This window comes from Hippoglossus stenolepis, chromosome 17 (genome assembly GCF_022539355.2).
Source record: "Hippoglossus stenolepis isolate QCI-W04-F060 chromosome 17, HSTE1.2, whole genome shotgun sequence".
Taxonomy (NCBI): Eukaryota; Metazoa; Chordata; class Actinopteri; order Pleuronectiformes; family Pleuronectidae; genus Hippoglossus; species Hippoglossus stenolepis.
Window position 1 is genome coordinate 12244090 of NC_061499.1, and position 24042 is coordinate 12268131.

The 24042-nt window shown below is 42.1% G+C and overlaps 3 protein-coding genes across 3 annotated transcripts; all 3 read left to right on the forward strand.

The window, feature by feature from the left end:
- Positions 1-4370: 4370 nt before the first annotated feature.
- LOC118125137 (4-galactosyl-N-acetylglucosaminide 3-alpha-L-fucosyltransferase 9-like) lies at positions 4371-5468 on the forward strand. The gene has a single exon (XM_035183508.2). It carries the CDS (start codon positions 4371-4373, stop codon positions 5460-5462), a length of 1092 nt encoding a protein of 363 aa, XP_035039399.2. The 3' UTR covers positions 5463-5468.
- A 3205-nt stretch (positions 5469-8673) lies between these two features.
- Positions 8674-15635, forward strand: LOC118124842 (transmembrane protein 196). The gene is made up of 5 exons (XM_035183018.1): positions 8674-9063; positions 11244-11300; positions 13519-13654; positions 14495-14613; positions 15067-15635. The coding sequence occupies exons 1-5, from the start codon at positions 8899-8901 to the stop codon at positions 15136-15138; spliced, it is 549 nt and encodes a 182-aa protein (XP_035038909.1). The 5' UTR covers positions 8674-8898; the 3' UTR covers positions 15139-15635.
- Positions 15636-18754: 3119 nt separating this feature from the next.
- Positions 18755-22706, forward strand: polr1f (RNA polymerase I subunit F). Its single transcript, XM_035183468.2, has 4 exons — positions 18755-19078; positions 20773-20914; positions 21186-21394; positions 21555-22706. The coding sequence occupies exons 1-4, from the start codon at positions 18795-18797 to the stop codon at positions 22042-22044; spliced, it is 1125 nt and encodes a 374-aa protein (XP_035039359.2). The 5' UTR covers positions 18755-18794; the 3' UTR covers positions 22045-22706.
- Positions 22707-24042: the final 1336 nt, after the last annotated feature.

The following is a 24042-nucleotide window of genomic DNA, read 5'->3' on the forward strand; positions in this document are numbered from 1 at the left end:
CTTCTATCTTCTCATGCAGGGTCTAAGGGTAGCATCTTTAAATATGAACGGGGGCAGAGATGCAAAGAAAAGAGCTGTCTTATCGGAAACAATTAAGCAGAAGAGACTTGAGGTTGTGTTTCTCCAAGAAACACATACTGACAGTCTCAATGAGATTGATTGGGGCTTATGGTGGGGTGGACAGCATGTCCTCAGCCATGGGACAAATATAAGTGCAGGAGTTGCCATTCTTTTTTCTACAATAGCCAATGTAAATATAATCTCTCACTCAGAAATAATTCAAGGCAGAATCCTGATTGTAAAAGCTGAAGTACAAGATTTTAAATTCAGTTTTATTAATATCTATGCACCCAATCAAGGCTCTGAGCGGGAAAGAGTTTTTAAAATTTTAAACGAAACACTAAGTGGCATAGACCAAGAGGAATGTATAGTGTTGGGTGGAGACTGGAACTGCTGCACAGATTTTAAGTTAGACAGGACGGGGGTGGAGCCACATGTTCAGTCATCTCTACTTTTATCTGAGATAATAACAAAAGTAGATCTGGTGGATGTGTGGAGGTTAAAGTATCCTTCAGCCCGGCAGTACACCTGGGTCAAAGTTTTAGATGGAAGGATGAGTGCAGCCAGGTTAGACAGGTTTTATCTTTTTGCCGCTTTTACTAATCAGGTTTTTAACTGTCATATCCTCCCTGTTGGTTTTACTGATCATCATCTAGTTTTAATGGAGTTTATTTTATCCTCAACAGTAAAACCAAAGTCTTTTTGGCATTTTAACGTTAAATTATTGCATGATTTTACTTTCTGTGAGAATTTTAAAATGTTTTGGGCTTTTTGGAAAAATAAGAAAGACGAGTTTTCCTCCCTTACCCAGTGGTGGGAAGTAGGAAAGGCCCAAATCAGAGTGTTCTTTCAGCAGTACTCAGCCAACTCGACCGTCAAAATAAAAAGAGCCATTCAAAAGCTAGAGGAGGAGATCAGAAACCTGGAAGCTGTCCCAGTCACACAAAGCAACGGGCAGGATGCAGAACGGCTCAAAACCAAGAGACAGGATTTAAACTCCTTTTTACATGAAAGAGCCAAAGGAGCCTTGGTCAGAGCCCGCTTCACTAAACTACATGATATGGACGCTCCGACCACCTTCTTCTTTAACTTAGAGAAGTCGGTGGCTCGGAGGAAACAGATGGTGTCTCTGCGGCTCCCAGACGGAGAAGTGACCACAGAACCGGCTAGGATGAGGAAGCATGCAGTAGAGTTCTACTCAGAGCTGTTCAGAGCAGTTCACTGTGATGTGGACTCTGCTGCAGAGCTGCTAGAAGGACTTCCTCAGCTGAGTCCTGAAGAACAGGATACATTAAACCCTGACATCACCTTAGAGGAGCTGACCACGGCTGTGTCGCAGATGTCGTCCGGAAAGGCCCCTGGAGTGGATGGATTACCTTCAGATTTTTTTTAACATTTCTGGGGTGTTTTGGGACAAGACATTTTAGACATTTTTAAAGAGTGTTTTAAAAAAGGGACACTTCCTACTTCCTGTAGACGCGCAGTTCTCTCTCTGCTGCCTAAGAAGGGAGATCTTAGCCTTTTCAAGAACTGGAGACCAGTGGCCCTTTTATGCACAGACTACAAAGTCCTCTCCAAGGTTTTATCCAACAGACTGAAGACCTGCATCGAACAGCTGATCAACCCAGATCAATGTTACTGTGTGCCTGACAGATCCATGCTGGACAATCTGTTTTTAATAAGAGATGTGTGTGATGTGTGTAAATTATATAATGTAAATGTGGGTATTATTTCAATTGATCAAGAAAAAGCCTTTGACCGTGTGGATCACGATTTTTTATTTTCAACCTTGCAGGCTTTTGGTGTTCGGGGGGGGTTCCTTTCCTGGGTCAAGCTGCTGTATAGTGGGGCTAGCTGTGTGGTGAAGGTGGGGGGAGGGCTAAGCTGTCCTGTGCCCGTCACGAGAGGCATCAGGCAGGGCTGCCCCATCTCAGGACAACTTTACAGCATCGCCATCGAGCCTCTTCTGTGCAGGTTGAGGAGCAGGCTGAGGGGTCTCTCTCTGCCGGGGCTGGCTCAAAAGCCTCCTGTGGTCGTCTCAGCATATGCTGACGATGTTAAAGTTTTTATCCATGACCAGCATGATGTCCAGCAACTTCAGGAAAGTCTGGTCTGTTATGGGAGAGCCTCTTCAGCCAGAGTCAACTGGGAGAAGAGTGAGGGGTTTTTAATGGGTCAGTGGAGCCCGGGGACTGAGCCTGGTCTTCCTGGAAATCTCCGGTGGGGAAGGAATGGCATAAAAGTTCTACGAGTACATCTAGGAAGTGAGGGATTTCAGGGGGATGTGGTTTCTGTGGTGATAGGGAGACGGTAGAGCACCTGGTGGTGACTTGTCCTCGATTAGAGGTTTTATTTAGACAACTGCAGCAGTGGGTGGAGGCTCTGGGGGAGAACTTCTCTCTCCCATTAGGGTTAGGGGGTTAGGGTTTGTTTTTGGGCCTAAATACCACAAAGGAAACAGAGAAACGCTCGTCCTGGTTAACTTCCTGTTCGGTATGGCTAAACTGGCCACCTGGAAGAGCAGGAAGAACCAGATGTTGGGTGGGGGCTGGACAGATGTGAAGTGCTTCGAAGGTTTGGTAGCAACTCGCCTGGAAATGGAACACGCCTTCTACAGCCTGACCAGTAACCTGGAAGCTTTTACGTCTCAGTGGGGGATCAGACAGGTTTTATGTTCAGTAGAGGAGGACAGTTCACTGGTCCTTCATTTTTAAACTCCACGTGTGTGTGACATGTAGTTTTTCTTTTGTAGAATATGATCCGATTGAAGTGTTATTTATTAATTTTTTTGCTGATGCATGAAATGATCTAAATAAAAGTTATCTTAAAAGTCTCTGGGTCTCTCTCTCTCTTATACCAGTCTCTCTCTCTTGTGTGTTAGTGATAGCGCCACCTACTGATCAAGTCTGTCTCTCTCTCTTAAACCAGCCAGCCAGCCAGTCTCTCTCTCTCTCTCCCTCTCCCTCTCTCTCTCTCCCTCTCTCTCTCTCTCTCTCTCTCTCTCTCTCTCTCTCTCTCTCTCACACACACACACACAAAAACCTTGTTTAACTTCCTTTTTCCCCTGCTTCCTTTTTTCCGCCGCACCGGTGAGTATTTTCTACATACGCTCTGATTCATACGTCGGTATCGCACCGTTAATTCTAAGGGATGAAAAGGTGAACAATTGTTTGTGAACAATGTGTGCAAACAACGAGGGGAAACGGTGTTTGTGTGGTTTTGAGTCTCTGGTTGTGTGTTTTTTATACCTGTGTTCAGGTGGCTGATCACCAGACCGAGAGACCCAGCCCTGATACTGTCAGGAAGGTAAGAACATGTGTCTTTTCAGTGGTGGTCATGATAAATACATGTTGAATAAATGACATATGGCAAGTAAGTAGTTTGTCTTAGCTGCTGGCCTGTGTTGTGATGCCTAAATTATCAATCAAACTATCTGTATAGCATCTTTCATTCAGGTCAGTGCAGTTCAAAGTGCTTCACAATTGACTGATAAACCACAAATTAGACAAAGCTAATAAAAATGCTGACAATGAAATGCAGATAATTAGATTTTAAAAGGTAAATTAGTCCAAATCTGCTCAAGCTATTTCAACATTGATAGCTGCATACTGACTGATGACAGATCATTTAAGATGATAAAATTATAAAAGATGGAAAATCCACAGCACACATCTATCACCAGGACAAACCAATGTGTTTGGAAAATATAAAGACACGGTTGGACTGGCTGCTACGTTACCAGTGTTGCCAGCTATTTGCTTTCAACAGCCGGGCACGTTAAATCCCACCGGACAAGCTGCTAGATGACGTGGCGTTACTTTTACATTTTACAGCGACATCACATTGTTACTGCTGTATTGACATTAACCTTTTATTATTGGAGTTAAACTTATTTGATTGGTTTTTGAAAGTCTAGCTACATGACATATTCTGATCAGGATACAGGAACACAAGGCACATTTTCTTATACAATGGAGGTGGACCCTAGTACATAGAGAAACAAGAGCTGCTTCAGACATGCACTGAACGCCGGATAATTTCAGGAGATTATCAGAAGATTGTATACGTAAGAAGGCAAATTACAGAGTCAGAGGGTTTTTCGTGCCAGTGCCCCAATGAGCTCATGTGAGAACACAGCAGGAGATTCTAAAATGTGACATACACAAAACTGAAAAGACCAAAGAGAATACAACTATCTCAGGATGAAAAAGTTGCACAAATATGAGAGGACATTCACTGTCTGTGTCATTACTGAAGTCATGATGCTGTTTACCAATGAGGTGACATCAGTTTTTCTCTTCCTTCCACAGATGACAGCATCTTTTCATAAAACCTCATGCCTGGCAAAGGTAGCTACACTCGGCTTGGTCTGCTGTTTTGTTACCTTCTTTGTATATTTCGAGCCTCCATCTCCTGTGTGTCCGACTGTGTCTCCAGTAGCTGATGAAAGAACTTATGAAGCCACAGGGGCACCTGAAAAGCCCATCGTCCTGCTGTGGTTCTGGCCTCTTGGTGTGAGGTTTGATTTCCAAATCTGCTCAAGCTACTTCAACATTGATAGCTGCATACTGACTGATGACAGATTATTGTATAGCCAAGCAGAGGGAGTCATCTTCTTCCATAAAGAAATAAGCTGGTATTTGGAAAACATGCCCAAGGAGCCACGTCCACATTTTCAGAAGTGGATTTGGTTCAATGTGGAATCTCCCACGAACACGGCGAAGATAAAAGGTTTGGAAAACCTGTTCAACTTAACACTGAGCTACAGACGAGATGCTGACATCACAGTGAGGAATGAGGTGACGATCAAGAAAACAGAGACCAAGGAGGAATTTGTTCTGCCCAAGAAAGACAAACTGGTCTGTTGGATTGTCAGTAACAACAACCCAGCTACTGGAACATCTGCAAGAGCGAAATATTACACAGAACTGTCCCAACACATAAAGGTTGATGTCTTTGGTGCTGCTTTTAATGGGCACCAGTTGAAATTTGAAGACTATTACCCAACTCTTGCGAGTTGTAAGTTGTATCTCTCATTTGAGAACTCGCTCCACAAGGACTACATAACGGAGAAGGTCAACGGGCCCCTCATAGCAGGGACTGTCCCTGTAGTTCTGGGTCCACCAAGAGAAAACTACGAGCAGTTCCTTCCCAATGGTTCCTTCATTCACGTAAATGATTTCGCTGATGCTAAAGGTCTGGCAGAGTTTCTGCAACACCTCGACACGGATCATGAAGCATACATGAGTTACTTTGAGTGGAGAAAGTACTATGAAGTCACTGCTCATCTTTTATCAACGAGCAATGAATTCATTCATCCCGTCTGCCTCGCCTGTGACCACATCTCAAAGTACAAAGAATACCATGTTATCAATGATCTTTATGGGTGGTTCTTTTCATGAAAACTACAGTGAGAACATCATTTGACCGAACACAACGAGAACATTTACTCTCAATTTAGTTATTTTTGCTCGTGTTTTATGACATTTTATTCATGAATTAATCAAGATGATTAAAATTTTTACATCAAAATGATCATTATTTTTCACCAATTATGTGGATCACTGCAAATCCAGCTCCAGCTCTAGCTACCATATACACACTGAGGTGTTTACAGAAGAAGATACACAAGATACATCAAACTCCGGTTTAATCTGTTAATCCTTTCACTTGCCGCCTGTTGCTCAGTTGTAGCAGGTGAGATGGAGAAAAAGAGGCTTCAGACTGTTTTCGTCCAGTAAAGTCCTTCTTCTGTACTCAACAGTCGAGGTAAAAAAGGTAGTGCTGGAGCTGAGGAAGATAGATGGTGCCGCAAATGCACTGGGGTCAAATCTGTGATGTTATGACATATATATATATATCGACAAATGAGACACGTCTGATTCTATTGGAGAGCCAGTTCAATTATAATTTTACATTAGTTTTACTTAGTAGATTTGCTCTGTTTATGATTTCATAATTGATGGTTCTTTGATTTTCAATTTTATAGTTAATTTTAATGTATGTTTTGTTTTTTGTAATGTGGCAGATTTTAACAGGAGTGTTTGATACAGGCTTTGCTAATAAAAGGGCACAATGAACCATGTTGTTATCACTTTTTGATAAGGATCACAATGCGGATGTTTAGTGTACATACAGAACATATTATGGCTGAGTTAATGTTGTACTGTTGACCTTTTGTTAGCTCTTGTTAATCATTGACAGGAATGCAATGTTTCATGATAAAGTGCAGATTCTTTCCACATTTCCACTCACCTGCATTGACTGTGTGTGAATCTAAATTGAGGTTTTTAAGTGAAACATGTTGAAATGAACTGACTTCACATTAACAAATTGGTGCCATCACATGTCCATAATAAGCATTAAAGGGCTGGTTCACACAAATTGTTCAAATACAATAAAAAATACTTGAAAACAATGGTTTTGATTGATTTTTTTAAATGAAATCTTTCAGTCGGGAGCAATTGAAGGGACTTTGGGTGACAATACAAAAGGGACCTCAGGGGGGCTACAGGGAAATTTATCAAACATGATAGCAAAACCACATAATTCTAATCTGAGATTTTTAATCATCAAAATTATCTAAATGTATCAACTTGGAACCCCAGGCAATTGCCTGCTTTGCGTCCATTGCTTTAAGTGCTGTGTGCATCACAAAGAAAAGACAGACCACTTCTAATACTGGTACTGGGAATTACTCTAATGAAAACTGAGATCATTTAATGTGAGTTTTAATTCTGAAGAAGCACAGGAAATTGCAATTGCACTCCACACAGATCAGAGTTCTCCACAAGTGAGAGTAAAAACCTTCTCTGTAGTTGATTTTTGTAAGGGCATGTAAGGGTGAGGGCTGTTGAAAGTAGACACACTACTCGGGTTTATTAATAAATTTGTGGTTCTTTACATTCTCCGTTTCTCTATCATGACTTTAATGATAATCGGTTGAGCGCTGCCACTGTCTCATATATGGAATATGAAACTAAACTAAGACAGGGAAAAGAGAACAATCAAACATTTTTAAAAAACAAAAAATTTCCATTGGGCAAAACTTTATTTGTGAGCAGATTGGACCAGATCTAGAAGTGGGCAAGGGTGGACGATGCCAACCCACATTTCTACTCTGCCCATCCAATTGGTCAACTATATTCTGCTCTATTTGAATCTGCCAATCAAGCTTATCTCATTTGCCCCGTCAGAATTTCCCAATTTCTGAATTGCTGGTGGGACATAGGGCTGGGTTTAAACTATTCTCTGATCAATATTGATCTCCATTTGAATGATCCCATATGGATTCATAAAAAGGACACAAATAATAAGTGTTGTGTTTAGCACCTGCCTTCAGGTGCTGTCCAAAAAACCATACACTGCACATGTGTGAAAAGCCCACCTCAAATTTTTGATTGCCCCACCCCGTTATCTGAGTAGTCTAGATCTGGGCCTGGAGCAGCTACTTGGTGAAAGTAAAAAAACATGAGAATTTTATTCAACTAAACATGATTCATGAAAATCTTCTAGATACATATTCCACATGGCTACTGGTCAGTTGTTTCCTTATTGGATGACGAGTGTGACTCATTGCTTGGTTAGAGGAGGTTGACTGTGCTGTTCTTCTGAAAGGTGCAGTTGACGGTTTTCAAATGAGGGGGATTTGCATGAGTTTTGTTTAACCATTGGTTTATTTAGTCAACTTGAGAAACATAAAGGGATCCTGTCCCTATAAAAGCTGGAGTCGCTGCAGGACTTTTATTTCCATGACTGAAGTCTGAGGTTATGAAGATTGTTTGTGCTATAATAGGTCATTTAAATTTTTGCATAAAATGAGAATGAAATTAAGTTTGTTATTGGTCAATCAATCACTTCTTGAAGGTAGATAAAACTTTAAAATTCTATAATAAGTCACCAATACAAATGAAAGGAGTGGGGAATGTTTTATGCATATCTATAAATACTAAAACAATATAAATATGATTGAGGAACTCCCATTTGAACTGTTATTTTATGCCTTTCAATAAGCTTGGCACAAATTTAAAATGTTCATATTTTGCACTGCATATTAACCACAAAATTTGTATTCCTCTTTTCATCCTTTTTTTGTTATTATAGACACAAAGCATTGCTCTCATATATTCTCTCACAATGGGTTTTCAGGGTTACCTTTTGGTTGATTTTTTTTTTCATTCACGTGTCAGTTCATTAAGCTGATCCAGAGTGTGTGGGTTTTACTGTAGGTCCATCTAGCCGGGAGGGACTGTGTCAGCTGCCCGGAATTATACCTGTTCATGTGGCTTGGATGTCTGCAGGCTGTCTGTGTGTGTGTGTGTGTGTGTGTGTGTGTGTGTGTGTGTGTGTGTGTGTGTGTGTGTGTGTGTGTGTGTGTGTGTGAACTTCATCGGTGCGCTCCCTCTCCCTCTCTCTCTCTCTCTCTCTCTCTCTCTCTCTCTCTCTCTCTCTCTCTCTCTCTCTCTCTCTCTCTCCCTCTCTCTCTCCCTCTCTCTCTCTCTCTCTCTCCCCCTCTCTCTCTCTCTCTCCTCTCTCTCTCTCTCTCTCTCCCTCTCTCTCTCTCTCTCTCTCTCTCTCTCTCTTTACAAACAGCATCCATCAGCAGAAGCAGATGTTTACCTCCTCCACCTCTACTTTGGCAAGTCCTCTGTAACGATTCTCCTCCACCTGGACCTTTCGTGCCACTTTCCCGGACAGCCTCGTCTTTTCCCGGCGGCCGGGCATGGAGCAGTAAAGGCGCGCCGTCCTTGGCGCACCGAGAAGCGGACTCCTCTCCTTCCTCCGTCCGCGCCTCCTGCCGCCCCCTCCTGCTGGAGCAGGAGAGATGCCCGGGGCAGGATGTGCTCCAGCCGCAAGATCCTGTGGAGCCTGCTCTTGCTGTCCGTGGTGGAGGTGGGCCTGGGTGTGGCGAGCATCGTCCTGGGAGCCGTGGGCATCAGCAGGGTCCGGGGCGAGCACAAGCCGCAACAGGGCGACGCGTCCCCGGTGTGGAGCGGGCTCTGTGTACGTCCTGCATGGGAACAGCTCTTCTCCTCACTTCTTACCTTGTTGTCAGAGAGGATGAGTATGGATGTTGATTAAACTCTGTCAGGATTTTTACATTCAGAGTATAGGTTATATGCTCGTCTCAGTAAGTATCAAAACAAGTCATATAGGTCAATATAAGTCACATTTACAGTGTATTAATTTAATAATCTGAATAAAAATCAGCTTTTTGAAATAAATTTTAAAATTCTTTACTTTCCATGGTCCTACAACTCATAACCAGTTTTGGGTTGAGGAGGATTGGGGTATTAAATTGATTGCTGTTAATGCTGGTGGCTGTTTATCTAATATTAATCACTCTTTCCCTTTTTATTCACAACATCCTCCCAGTATTAACAAGCTGGCTGTGGGTAAAGAGTAAATATTATGGCTGCCAGCCCTTTATGTGGCTTTGTGTGTTCGTCCATTAGATGTGGGAGACACACAGTCATTTGGCCCACTGTAGATGCCTCTGTGCTGGAGCCAAAGATTGGTTTCATTAATTCATGCTTGAATTGTTGCTCGGAGCTCAGGGAGGGTAAAAGCATTTTACACACAATCATCCTCTCACTGCTCTGCGTACGTCTCCTCCTGTTGTAGAGCCGCTCGCAGCCTCACTGTGTCATTTTGATGCTGAACAAAGAAAAGTTGAGTTTCTTACATGTACGATACAGAGCCAATGCTGAGATGAGGGAGAAACATAACGATATATTGGCTGATGTAAATGTTGCTATTTTACAGTTGAACCATAAACTTTATTATAAATAACAATAAATAAAAAGAAAAACACAAATACAACCAAATATGAGCCTTGAATTAAAAAGATTTAAAACAGGATTTCAGATAAACTCTTTTTTGCATTGTTTTGCATTGCATTGTTCTGTTAAACGAAAGTCATACTGGCGAATATCGGCAAACATAAACGCTGATACAGAAACTGTGAAAACCCATATTGGCCAATATAATTGGCCACCTGATATATATATATATCGGTATATACTGTATATCGGTCAAGTTATTATTGAATCAGCTACTGTGCTTCCTAAGCTACGGAAACTAAACTGCTAAGAATTACTCATGCAATATGAGCCATAAAGAAACATCAGTATTTATTTCAATCTTTTTGCAAAGAGAGATATTAGAAATGTGACATTGTACATTTGAATGTGCCCCCACAGTGCTGTGTATAAAGTTGCTGTACTGCAAAGCGGTTATGCAACGTGATGTCCGTGTGTGTTGAACCTCACAGCTGTTGAGCGCTGTCCGCTGAGTCAGCTGCCCGGGTCTCATGATTACCCAGAGGTTTAGATCTCCTGTCAGGACCTGCGAGTCATTGAGACTGATTGACCACTGTCCCCAAAGGAGGCTGGATAATCGCTTTTTATTTTCCTGCTGAGAGAAAAGAGACTGTCGATCATTTCAAATCATTTTCAGGGCACTGAAGGCTGAAGTTATAAAGAAGTTTATGCTCAGTTTATTTTAAATTACTGCCAAATAAGAATGAAATTGAGTTTCTGAATCGCTCACTTCTTGAAGCCAGATAAAACCTGGAAATTAACAGACTGTGTTCTGTATTATATCTAAAAATGTCACCAATATACTGTAGATAAAAGGAGTGGGGATTATTTTGTACAGGGCTGAAAGCTCTTAAATGGAAGTAAGTGGACCTTTAGTCACTCTTATAAAAAGTCATTTTAAACTACAACATATTGAGAGTGGAAGGAGTGACATCACACACACACACACACACACACACACACACACACACACACACACACACACACACACACACACACACACACACTACTGTTCCGAATGTTTCATCAAAACTAGCCCACTCTGCTGTCCCACTTGTAAGTGTACTCTGTCAGCACAATACACCACCGTGCTGCTCCAGTTCAGTCTGAATCACTGATACAGGACAACATGGCTTCCTGATGGAAGCTCACACTGTTATTTTCTTTGAGGGAGAGAAGTGCATCTGAGTGAGCGGGTGTAAGGAACACCTTCACCCTTCCTGTGGTCGAGACAGGGAGGAGAAAGTGACCAAAACATTTTAAATTCTATATCATTTCTTAGCCGGCGACTTTTCCTCGGTGAGAAACTAACAGGGACTTTTGGAACTGTTCATTTATTTATGTGTCATTCTCTCTTTCCAGTTCCTGGTCTGTGGGATGTGCGGAGTGTTGTGTGCTCGAAAGAGGACGGGTCTTATTGTAAGTATTTAAAGTTATTTTGTTCTCCTATGATCCATTATCCTCTTTTCTTATACTCTCTTCCTTAGCTTCGTATCTCAGTAGTTTGTACACACGTTATCAAATATGACAAGTCACTTGTAGAGGAGGTTATGCGTTGCTGTACTTGACTTGACCAATTGTCATGTACCTAGTGGAGACGCCATGTAAATTACATGTAAAATATGACATTACTCAAATAAGAGAAAATTGTTTAACAAAAAAAATTGCTTCAGTTGGTACCACACAAACAAATCGAGTTATCAGTTGTGTTGTTAACTTTAATTTGAACAAACTTAATTTAATTAATTCTATTGACTAACAGTTTTTTTGTAACCTTTTTTCTTTCTGTTTTTATTGTTCTACAGATCAAATAAAAAGTTAATTTGATTATTTAGCTTTTTGTTGGGCGCTTTTATGTGGATTTTTTTGTATCTTTTGATGGAAATTGTGGACTTGCCATTTTAAGTACTGTCAATATTCACAGAAATCAGTAATAATTACAACAATATAATGATGGACTGTGTGCCTCCCATGTCAAAATCAAATACTAATCAACACACATCCGCGTGAAGTGTATATACTGTAGATTTATAGGTATGTAGTGTGAAGGATGGAACGATCACTCACAACACACACAAGGTCTGAATAAGCCACCAATGGAAGTTTATAAGTAAAGACAGTTTAATTATGTCAAACACCCGAAGGTGTCTGTGTGTGATTGTGATTGTGATTGTGTGTGTGATTGTGATTGTGTGTGTGTGCGTGTGTGCGTGTGTGTGTGCGTGTGTGTGTGGCGTGTGCGTGTGTGTGCGTGTGTGTGTGTGTGTGTGTGTGTGTGTGTGTGTGTGTGTGTGTGTGTGTGTGTGTGTGTGTGTGTGTGTGTGTCATCCTGTCATCACGTGCATCCTCTGAGCTCTAAAAGAGACGTGTGAGGAAACTAGAGGAGACAGCCAGTCACCTCTCCTCCTCTCTTTCTGTCGCTCTGTCCATCCAGCGATCGCTTCACATTCTCTCAGTGACTGCAAGTCCTCGTGTTTCCCTCCTACTGTCTCTGTCTCCTGTGGGGAGGGCGTGATGGATCAGTGTCAGTCGGCTGTAACAGAGCCATCGCTCAACCTTCCTCTCCCTCTGCCTCCATCTGTCCATCCCCAACTATTGTCTCTATATTGTCGCCATCCTCCTCCTCGCGCTTTTCTGCCCTCTTTCATCACTCGCATCCTTCTCTCTACCTTCTTCCTTTCGATGCTCTGGCCCGTTCCATCTTCCTCTCCTCATTCCTCCTTCCAGCCGCTGCCTCCATGTTTTCCTGTGGAGTGAAGATTGCATTAGGTTGGTTTGGCTCCAGACTCCTGCCAGCCGCTTTCAACACTTCAGCGGATAATGACTGAAACTGGAGATGCCCTTTTCCGTGCAGTTAAAGGCACTAAAGGAATCTGTGCAGGGAGCAATGAAAAAGAGAACCTGCGTCCAGTCACAATACACACACACACACACACACACACACACACACACACACACACACACACACACACACACACACACACATGCACACATGCACACATGCATCCACAATTGATGTGGTGTTGAGTTGAATTGCACTGATTTGATTATTCGGATTGCAAGGTAAAGGAATTGCAATCATCGCTCCATCAGATCCTCCTGGAAAAATAATCCTTATCCTACTGGGTCTGAGTTTTTCAGCTACTGATAATGAGAAGAATGTACTGTAATCCCACAAATGTAATTGATTACATACTGAAAGTAAAACCTCACCAACAATCTACACAAATCAGACACACAGACACACACACACACACACACACACACACACACACACACACACACACACACACACACACACACACACACACACACACATAAGCACCAATACAGCAAGTGAGTGATGCCAGCAAATTTACAAGCAGGGCAATATTTCTGGAGGAGACTGTGCTTTGAGAGCAATCCAATTTTCTAATAGGAAATGAGATTTATTTTGACTGATGCACATTACCCATCACAGCAGCCATCACCCAAAACAGCAAAATGATGGAGATGGAAGCTCAGTAGCAGTTTGTATATCTCACATCTCATCACATTTTGTCAGTTCATTTATAGTTTTGTTGATCGGATGTCAAGCTTACCACAAGCATTGACAAGAACTATTCTCTCTCTTTCTCTTTCTCTCTGTGGCCCCCAGATGATCCTGTTTTCAGCGTGCTGTATCTGCGGGCTGATTGGTGGGATCCTCAACTTCCAGTTTGTTCGGGCGCTGAACAAACGGCCAGACTCGATGCACTCGATCCACCTGGCTGCCATGACTCTGGCCGGTCTGGGTAAACAAAAAATAACAATAACACAACACGACAAACCCCATGGTCGATGGCCATAAAACATAACTAGAAAGATCATATTTATGGGTGTATACATGCATGTCCTAGTTTTTAAACATGTTAACTTGTTTCCCTTCTGCGTTTTACATGATACATTTTTTTTTTATTTATAATATATTTTGAGCGAATTAAGCAGTCAGTGACATGGCTGAGTATTTCCACCTCAACAATTTAGTAAACAAATACCAGTCTGAATTTTTTTTTTTTTTATTCAAACAGCCAGGGCTTGTGATGTCACAAACCTAAGAAACCAATCCTGTTAACTTGTGGGTGGAGCTCAGCTGCAGGAAAAGGCTCCTGAGCTGCAGGTGAGGGAAGAAGGTGTAGAGTTGAATTTAATCTTAAGGCCATGAGTCGATTTTGTTTCATGACAAACCTTTAGAATATGTCATTTTGAGAAACAACAAAGAGTTTTAGAAGGTGTAATAAGAAGAGTGGTACTTTATTGGTTAAGATTAAAAAATGTTTTGACATGTCAGTACTTTAATTGTCACAAAACTGTTTCACATAATGAATTACAGTCACCCCAGCCCCACCTTTCCACTACTGATGGTCCATATAACTAAAATAACCAATAGGTAATTGCTACACAGAAAATCCAGGGCTTTATAGGGACTCAAGGGACAACTAGCTATTCCAGGTAGGTGAATCAACCTTGCATCAAACAACAGTCAGTTCCCCTTACCACAAAAAAACTATGAAACACTAAAGATGGGACAGTCCACCCTTCCAGTAAAATCCAGTTCTTTCACCAGCTGGTTTTCCTCTTCCTGTCTTTTCCAGGCATCTCATCATGTACCTTATCGACGTGGCTGACCTGTCGCCTTGCCAGCTCTGAGCAGCAGAGGATGTTTCTTGAGAGGGAGCACTCACTGCACCACTCGCACGAGATGACCGAGAAGGTAAGACAGCATAGCAGCAACAATTGAAACGGCTGCAACTAGAGCGCATACCTCCACCATGGCCCAACAGTCCACTTATGAAACCATATTTGAATTCAATAGATCCAGAGTTTTATTTTGATCTGCACCACTCATAAGTATTAGTCAACTAAACACTTCTGGGTTTTTTTTCATCAAGATCCATGAATTATTCTCTGAGAAATCAATGAAAATTTACAAAAACACTGTATCTCACAATGTTAAAGAAAGAAAATTGCCTGGATCTGCTCCCTGATCCGGATTTGCACCAAAATGTAATGGATTATTCCCTGACCAGCATTGCATCCTTCCACCAAGTTTTCACATATAGAAAACATAATCTCCTTGGCGAAGGTAACAATGGCGTGTATATCCAACGTAAGTTGTCAGTTGCATGTGAAGTTATCAAGTGTGCTCGCATGTTCCCCTTAACAGGAGATCCTGGACAACTCCAGCAACGGCATCCCTCAGATCTCCTACAACGGGCACACCGCAGCATCACCATGATGTCACCAAAGGGGTGAGGAATCAGTTGCTGTCAACAGACCAATGTAGCATGTACTTCCTTCTGATAGGACTGTACACAGCCCTGCAACATGCACAGCGACTTTATTCTGAGTGCAGGGAGTGAATCCAAGTCTCTCACCTCGGAAACCTGTTGTCTGCTCCAGCAGGAGGGAGGCGTCTGTGCTTCTGACTAATTATGTAAACGTGGGCTCAAACCTCTTCACTTCAACTCAAACCAAAGCCAGGACGGAGGGCTGTCGTTTGGGTGATGAATTCAGGTGGCAAGACCTCTGCGGGACATCGTCTGACCTCGAGGGTAATAAGCAGGAGGAGATTTTATCAAATCAGATGCCTCAAAGTGATGAGCACAAACCACGCATGCAGCTGATCCACTTGTTCTAAAGAGCTACTGCTGTTTCATTCTCAACGCCCTTATCGTCCGTCTTGTTATGGGTTCATGGAATGCAAATGTTGAGATAGCCTCCAGTAAAGTGTATCTTCTGATAATGGAATGCTTTGGCATGAAAATACAGTGAAGCCCAATGTACTGTACTGTATATCCATGTTTGTATATCAGGCATCTAGTCATATCTATAAATGAGACATATTTTTATAAATGCTTCTTATAAAAAATGAATTCAAATAAAGTAAGATAAATCAGAGTCTATATTGTTGGAATTTTATTTTGTTTTAGTTTTTTTTAAGTTTAATTTACAAAAACACACTTAGCAGCAAGATGAGTTTTCCATGATCTAAAATATGTTGATGTGTTTGTGAGGTGTTGCGAGTGTATTGCCACATTATAATAGTACAATCATCAATAAACCCCCAAAATGTTTTTCAATAGATACATGTATTTAATCTTAAAAATCAATTACAGTATCGTGCATTGACAACCTGCAGCACTGCACAGTCAACATGATCAATGTGGGGCAGGATTTATGAAGCCACTGTTCCCCTGTGGGACTACAGTTAAACACAGGGACGGCTCCAGCTCTGCTCTGGGTTCACACGGTCATCGTAAAGTTAAGCGATGAGGTAAATCTCTTTAAAGCACCTCTCAAAGCCGGAGGTACAAAGTGCCTCAAAAAGCAAAAGGAGAAGTAGCAATTAAATTGAAAAATACAATCACACACACTCACATGCACACACTTACAGATGAGGCCGCGTATGAGAAGGTGTACACTTACGAAGATGTGCAGTCAACCATATGCTGCCTCATTATGGTGTTTGTCGACTTCAGAAAGGACAGTGTGTTTGTGTGTGTGTGTGTCCTTGTGTGTGTCTTAACCATTAACTAGGGCCCACAGCAGCAGAAGCCAGAGGGAGCACCTGCTGACTAGGAAACCATGTCACCATTTATCACCGTGACAACAGACAGGAGTGGGCCATGGCACACCAGAGAGCTCAATATCTGCACTGTGTGTGTGTGTGGGTGTGTGTGTGTGTGTGTGTGTGTGTGTGTGTGTGTGTGCGCATGCGCCGGTGGTGAAATGCTGAATCATGTGACCTCCTGTAGTGTTGCTCTGTCAGAAAACAGCGACACTAGATATCTATATGTGTGTGTGTGTGTGTGTGTGTGTGTGTGTGTGTGTGTGTGTGTGTGTGTGTGTGTGTGTGTGTGTGTGTGTGTGTGTGGTGTGTGTGTTCATGTGTACTGTAGTTGCACCAATTGACACCTAAGGTCACCTTAATGATCTTAATGCAGGTATGAATAGGATACAGAATCAATGAACGCCTCCTTACAGTTGAACAGTTTGACAGTGCAGTCACCACACAAAGGGCAAGTAGGATGATTTTGACACTGGGCCCCTTTTTTCAAGACTGGATCTAAAATCAAATGATAAAGCAGAACCCACCTTAAAATCGTTGCTCTGAGGTAAGACAGGTTATAACAAGACACATATCCTCATATATGGTAAATACAAGTCTGAACCATTGATGTACTTCTAGACTGTTTCCTTCTCTTGAAACTTTTTCTCTACAAAGAGAGAAACAATTTTACCTTAAACTTTTCTTTAGATGTCGAGTGTGGCATCTATGCTGCAAAACATTAGGTAACTTTTGAACTGTGTATATGTGTTCTTTTGTCCCGAGATATGAGAAGAGCCGGTCTCGGTTTGGTTCAACAAGTATTTATTCAGAAGCAATGAAAAGGTACAGCATAGCTATGGGCACTCAATACACAGCCTCTGCTTTCTAGTAGCACAGGGTAGTCAAGAATCGCCCCGAACGGACGATGGGTGCAATACTTATAATAGTAGGTAGAACTTCATTGGTCAATAACGAGGGGGAGTCACCGTGGCTTAGCCCTGGCTCTCCCTTGCTGGTGCACAGGCATGGTCCCAGCCTCTTGGCACTGGAATCCACCAATGATGAGGAGCCGCTCCCAGGTTCGCCCCTCCTTTGATAGTAGCTGGGCAAATCTTCACATTCTGACAGTGTTTGGTTTTGTGTTTTACAAACAAGCTTTGACCCGGCTGAAGCTTTGTGAGTCTTCAGTAGTTTTGCAGATACGGTGTTTGTTGTTCATTGGAGTGAGAAACCTTGTGTTCCTGCTTTATCGGCTGTATGTTCTGTGTGCGTAAGCAGACAACGCCTTTCCTATCTGCCCTTCAGCTTGATTTCTTTCTAAGGCATAGGTCACAGCTTTTTATGAGCACAGCGCATTCATGTATGTGTGATGTTGATTAAAGCTAAAGGAATACTGTAATATATATAAAGGTTTAGGTCTGAGAACAAGTTTAAGTACAAACATGGTGCGCGTAAAATCGATCCTTTTCGGGGCTATAGTGTCTAATTATATTATTAAAATCCTAACAGTATTAGAGTTAAGAAATTATATCTAAATGTGACATTCGCAGCTTTTTTGAGGCAATTCGACTTTTTATTCTAATTCTATTTATTTCTGGCTTTATTTAGGTTTTCAAAGTGAGAGGCAGGCCTTGGAGCTCCAAACTGAAGCGAATGGAAGTACATTCAAAGTATATTACATTAGTTTTGGGGGGAACTTTACTGTTTTCCTGAGTCAGAAACTAACAAGGCCTTGAGACAGATATTTCTTATGTATCTGGTATAGTCTAATGTTATATCAAGCAGCTATATGGCAACTTTTTTAAAACTTTGTATGAGGGAAAATACTGGTAAGTGTTCAGTGTGTGGTTACATTTAGTGTAACTAAATATAATGCAATATAAAAGAAATAGGCACAAGCCCTTTAGAAATAGTGAACATTTATATTTGTTCTACATATTTGTTCTATATTTCTATTTCTTGATATCACTTCACCCAAGTACTGCATGCTACTTGTTTGGTGTGTTTCTGCTGCTGTAACATTGCATATTTCCCCATTGCAGGACTAATTAATGATTTCTTAATCTTAATCTTAATGAGAATTGATTAGAAGAAACAGTTTAACACAGATACAATTTTTTTCCCATTACAATGATTCTATTTTTTGTATAACAATATTAAGAAAATCAGATTAAATCTAAAAAAAATTGAATTGCATGAGTCAATTACTCTATTACTTTATGACTCTCACTGTTGTAATTCCACCTCCTCCCCAGCAGGTGTCCCCCTAAAAAACGGTCTCATGTTTAACATCCTCAAGGCGGAAGTCGCTCGTTGTTGGGCTTCCGGTCTTGTGAACTAGCATGGCGAACCTCGAGCATGTTGAGGTCGACCCAAAACATGAGAAAATGTCTAGTGAGGTCCCCGTCGCCGGTGACCAGGTCCGACCGAGCGAACCGGACAGGGACGCGGCCCCGTGCACGATCCCGTCGTTCGCAGCCGCCTCCGAGCTGCTGTCTGCGCCGTACTCGTGTCTGGTGATGAACACGCACCGGAGACACGTCGCGCTGCCGCCCATGTACCTGCAGAAGAAGAGGACGGGTATCCGGGGCGAGCTGGAGGCCGAGCTGCTCAAGTTCTCCCAGAGGTACGAGCTCTCACCACAGGAGGAGGAACCACGTGTTAGTTTTATACAGCTGTGTCGCCAGCTTCACTCAACAGCCTGTGTGTACAAACTTTAACAGATTTACATAAAGAGAATATACACTTCTATGCTCAAACTGTCCAGTTATATTACTGCATCTAGTGGTGCCTTTATAGTGCTACCATAGATACAAACAATTAAAGGTTCAGTGTGGAGAATGTATTGACTTCTAGTGGTGATGTTGCGTATTGCAGCTGAATACCCCTCACCTCACCCTCCTTCCAAACATGAAAGAGAACCTGTGGTGGCCTTTTAGTTTTCATAAAAACTCAAAAGGTGTTTAGTTTGTCCAGTCTGGGCTACTGTAAAAAAAAACATGGCAGCCTCCGTAGAGAGGACCCGCTCCCTATGTAAATATAAAGTATTTAAATACAAAGGGCCCATTCTATGGTAAAGAAAACTACAATTCGTACAATTTAGATGATCACACACTACTGAAAACATCAATGGCATTATTTTATATTCAATTTCTGCCGATAGATTCCCTTCAACTAAGTCTTACACACTAGATCGTTAAGGGAACAGAATAAGAAGTACAATATTTGCCCCTGTACCGATTTGAAGTGTGAAGTACAGTTAAACTGAATTTAAGAACAGTTAGACAGAATGGTTTTAAATTTCGTCTCGCAGTTATATGTTCAAAATGCTCAGAAAGTAGTGAAATGAACACTGAATTTATTATTAGTGTTGTAGTATTGCTTATTATTATTGTTATTCCCTCTCGCATACACACAGCCTGCCCTGCTCCCATCCTCAATGAATAAATGGGCCGTGTTTAGAAGGTTGTAAATTGGAGGTTTCATCGCGTTGCAATATATCAATTCCTTGGACAATTATATGATATTTGCAGATATAACAAAATCTGCAACAATATCATTTGATTCGATGCGATCCTGGGCCCTGCAATCGATTCGAAACAATACCATCTGCCCATTTAAGACAATCGGTTATATTCATATCAAGTCACAGAAAGCAGCAAAAATATTCTTTGACATCGTAATGGAGTCTTGACTTTAACTCCAGTTAAATGAAAAATGTGTTGCTTGTTTTGCTGCATTTCATGGTATCTGTGGCTAGAGCCTTTCTCTATTTGTACTGTCTCCCTCTCTGCTCCACCTTCACTTTTCTTTTGTCCGTGGCTGTCCATTTCGCAGGGCGTCTCATCTAAAACGATAAGTACAGAGTAGTGGGTACAGTTTCTGTGTGCGTCGCTGAGGGTTGCCGCAAGTGTGATGTCGATTTTTTTTTTTTGCGTTCACCTCCTGCTTGCGTGCCTACAGTGGTTGAGAGGCCCGTCAACTGTTACCGGCAGTAGCCAGGCCATAATAGCCACCAGACCACCGGGACTTTTTCTGGGCGTTAAATTGACGTAGGTTGGCTTATCACAAGCCATCCACCTTTTTCTGACATGGCACGCAATGCATGCAGGTAGCGATCACCTGGAGGCAAAAGAACACAAACAGGTCCGTCTCATTCGACACTGAATGACATACCTGCACTTGTCATTGTGTACAAAATGGTTTTCACCCACCAATTGCAAATGATCTGTAATTATGACACTAAAGCTGTGTCATGTCATGTTACACTGAGTCAAACTATTTTTAACTTGTACAACCTGTCCTATTTGTCTCTTGCAGTCTGAAAGGAGTCCCTTTAGCTTATGACAACATCAGGATAGTGGGGCAGCACGGAGACATCTATGACGACAGCAGCTACATCCACATGGACATAGAGGCCAATTTTATCGTGTTCCAACCTACAAAAGGGCAGAAATTGCTGGTGAGGTTTAATTTATTTACAGAACGTTGTCATCCAGAGTAACACACGGTGCTTCTAGGTGCGGGCACGTGGCAACAGTCATGGATTTGGGGAATTTATTGTAACTCAAGAAATAATACACTGGCACATTGTATATTTTTTAATGGTTTATGTTACTTTTATGTCTTGTAAGACATTGTCAACCCCTCACAACAACATAAACAAAACATTTCATTACTTGCCCATCTGTGATGTGAGTATCATACTTTATTTCCACTGTTTGTTTTTCCAGGGTAAGGTCAATAAACTCAGTGTAAGCCACGTTGGCTGCCTGGTGCATGACTGTTTCAACGCCAGCATTCCCAAACCAAACCTGGTCGCTATGGAAACCTGGAGGGATGCGGGGCCAAGGATCGGAGCTGATTTAGAGTTTGAAGTGACTGCACTCGATGCTGATACTGCAGGGGTGCTGCTGATCAGAGGGCGGCTGGACAGAACCAGGTAAATGGCCTGTAGCGGTTGTTGGAGGAGGGGGCTCATGGCAAAAGAAATCTGTGAACTATTCACACCTTTACAATGTCAATTTACAGGTTTTTGTTGCATCAGTTGAGTTTCTGTTACACTTTGTGATTGATTTTTGTGTTTTGTCTTTGTGTCCAAGGGTCCAAGAGCTGATGGCTATGGGTGAGAGCTCAGAGTCGGGCCTCCCTGCAGACCAGGCAGACACAGCAGACACTGAAACAAACCCTGAAACCACAGAGGCATCTCCTGAAAACACCCCCAAGAAAAAGAAGAAAAAGAAAAAAGACAAAGTCAGAGAAGAGGAGTCAGAAGGAGAGGTGACACCCTCCTGCCAACAGGACAGCGTCACAACACCAGAGCTTAATGGAATGACACATGAGGCAAACGGCAACGAAGTGGGTGACAAAAAGAAGAAGAAAAAGAAGAAGGAGAAACGTCTGATAGAAGAAGAGGAGGGTGGTGAGCTCTGTCCCGTGCACGGGAGCGACTCCAGCGGCTATGTCAGTGACAAGCCAAGCAAAAAGAGGAAACATGAAACTGGTAGTGAGGTAACATCAGGAGTTAGTGAATTACCTGAACCACCAAAATCAAAAAAGAGGAAAAACAAAATTGAACAGTTAAGAATCTGAAAACAGATTGTGTTCTGTTTGGAAATCGGGTATGAAAAAATCTGTTGATACTGATTATGTTAATGCCAGTGGAATATAATGATGTGCCTTATAGTGAGCACGATTTTTGAAGCATGTTGGGCTCTTCTAAGCTCCTGTAAAATGGGTCAGGCTGGCAGTCTGGAGTATTTCTACAGCTTCATTTTGTAGCTTCTGTCCCAGTGACACTTACTGGGTTGTGATTCCTGTCTGCTGCCAGATGGGGGCGCAAAACTGCTTCGTTCATCCACACTGGGACACAAACCCAGGAGTGAAACCTTCAAGCTTCATGTGCAACAAGAGCAGGTTTTTTCCAAATTGGAAAAAATGTACAACCAAGACACAAACCAAACTCAATTCAAGAAATGAGTTGTCTTTGCCTCTGAAGTCATTGGTAGCACTGTCTTTATGAAAGCTGCGAGAAGAGGAAATAACATTTTACCTCCCATTGTTCACAATATTCAGTCTGAATCACAGTTTGCATCTTACACTGCAATAATGAATCGTGTCCAGTGCTGCACCAGGTTCCTTTAGTGTTGCATTGTCAGGTATCACAGGGTGTGTTGTCTTTATTTTGACAGAACCAGAAGAAATGGAAATTAAGTATTAAAATTTCTTCCAAATTAAAGATCCATATATTTTGACATGATGGCATTGCTTCTATTTTTTTTTCCTCAGTGATTTGAAATACTCGTACATTGAATGAACCTGTGGAATCCTAAATTGCAAGCATCAAGTCTTATTAACAACAGGATTTCTTGTTTTTCGTGGCAGATTAACTCCCACAGTAGAAGGTGTCAAGTGATAAAGTGCTGAGAGACGGCCTAAAGATCTTTGTGTTTTCTTTACCCCCCCAAACACACACACACACACACACACCCCTGCCTTCCAGTGGGGAGCTTTATTAGCTGTGAGGTGCTAAGAGTTGGAGAGCTTATCAGGAGCTGCCTAAAGAGGCCGGATAAGGAACCGCAATTAACTGGACTCATGTTCATCCATCACACCTGATTGTGTGTCATCGACATGAGCCGTCTCTTCACTTTGTATCTGTTATTATTTTGTAAATTTGCTCTCCCTTATGCTAACCTGAGACAGCTATAGAAAGATATAAAAAGCTTAAGTGACGGTCACTGTAATTTGTCCTCCCATCACCTCCCTCTGCCTTTATCACTCATTTTCTCGGGTTTGGCTCCGTCCCTCGTTCACCCCTCCTGCACCTACCAGTGTGAATGCTGATTCAGCATCCACGCTATTGTTTTCCTGCATCTTTACGCGCTAACCATTCTCTTACATTCTTCAATAATCTTCTACACTTTAATAACGGGTATCTTTAGGAAGCTTCTAAGATGCGTGTTACTGCTTGTCAACTCCCATGGCATTAGCCTTCATGCCAATCCCTCTTCTATTAGTCGAGAAGAGAGCGATCTTCCAAAGTTAGGCGTTTGTATTTTTGGAGCCTACCGTCTTTAGCGAAAAAGGACGTGATCACACCAAGCCCGTTGTCTTCGTCAATGCTGCCTTTGACAGCTCTGAAGTGGCGGCTCTGAAGGAGCCGCCACAGGTGGACATTACCTTTTTCATCCACCCAGTTAACTGAGAAGACGGAGTGTGAAGCTGTGAGCAGCCTGAGAGGAGCCAAGGAGCCCATCAGCTGTGGGACTGAAACCTTTCCAGGTTTCAGTCTCAGTTCAAGCTGAAGGACCTGATTCTGGAAACAGAAGAGATGTTACAGGAAGTTGTTGGCTTTTCGAGAGGGCAATGCTTAGACCCCACACTGCTGGACTGTAGGCCGACATGTGCAGCTGCCGCTCAACAGTGAGTCTTATACTCATACTATATACTTATACTCATTCTTTTCACTTAACTTTGCACCTTTATGTTTTTCTGCATGTTCGTGCTTTGATTTGATCAAATTATGCGTTCATTTTGAGTTTGAGTAGAGGAACAAAAAATCAGCACACACTTTGCATTTTGTGTTTG

Bases quoted from the DNA above. Each gene is read 5' to 3' on its own strand.
- polr1f (XM_035183468.2), top strand. From the start codon at position 18,795: ATGGCGAACCTCGAGCATGTTGAGGTCGACCCAAAACATGAGAAAATG. The intron at 19,079-20,772 runs GTACGAGCTCTC...TGTCTCTTGCAG, and splicing joins CTGCTCAAGTTCTCCCAGAG to TCTGAAAGGAGTCCCTTTAG. The intron at 21,395-21,554 runs GTAAATGGCCTG...TTTGTGTCCAAG, and splicing joins GGGCGGCTGGACAGAACCAG to GGTCCAAGAGCTGATGGCTA.
- LOC118125137 (XM_035183508.2), top strand. From the start codon at position 4,371: ATGACAGCATCTTTTCATAAAACCTCATGCCTGGCAAAGGTAGCTACA.
- LOC118124842 (XM_035183018.1), top strand. From the start codon at position 8,899: ATGTGCTCCAGCCGCAAGATCCTGTGGAGCCTGCTCTTGCTGTCCGTG. The intron at 11,301-13,518 runs GTAAGTATTTAA...TGTGGCCCCCAG, and splicing joins GAAAGAGGACGGGTCTTATT to ATGATCCTGTTTTCAGCGTG. The intron at 14,614-15,066 runs GTAAGACAGCAT...TCCCCTTAACAG, and splicing joins CGCACGAGATGACCGAGAAG to GAGATCCTGGACAACTCCAG.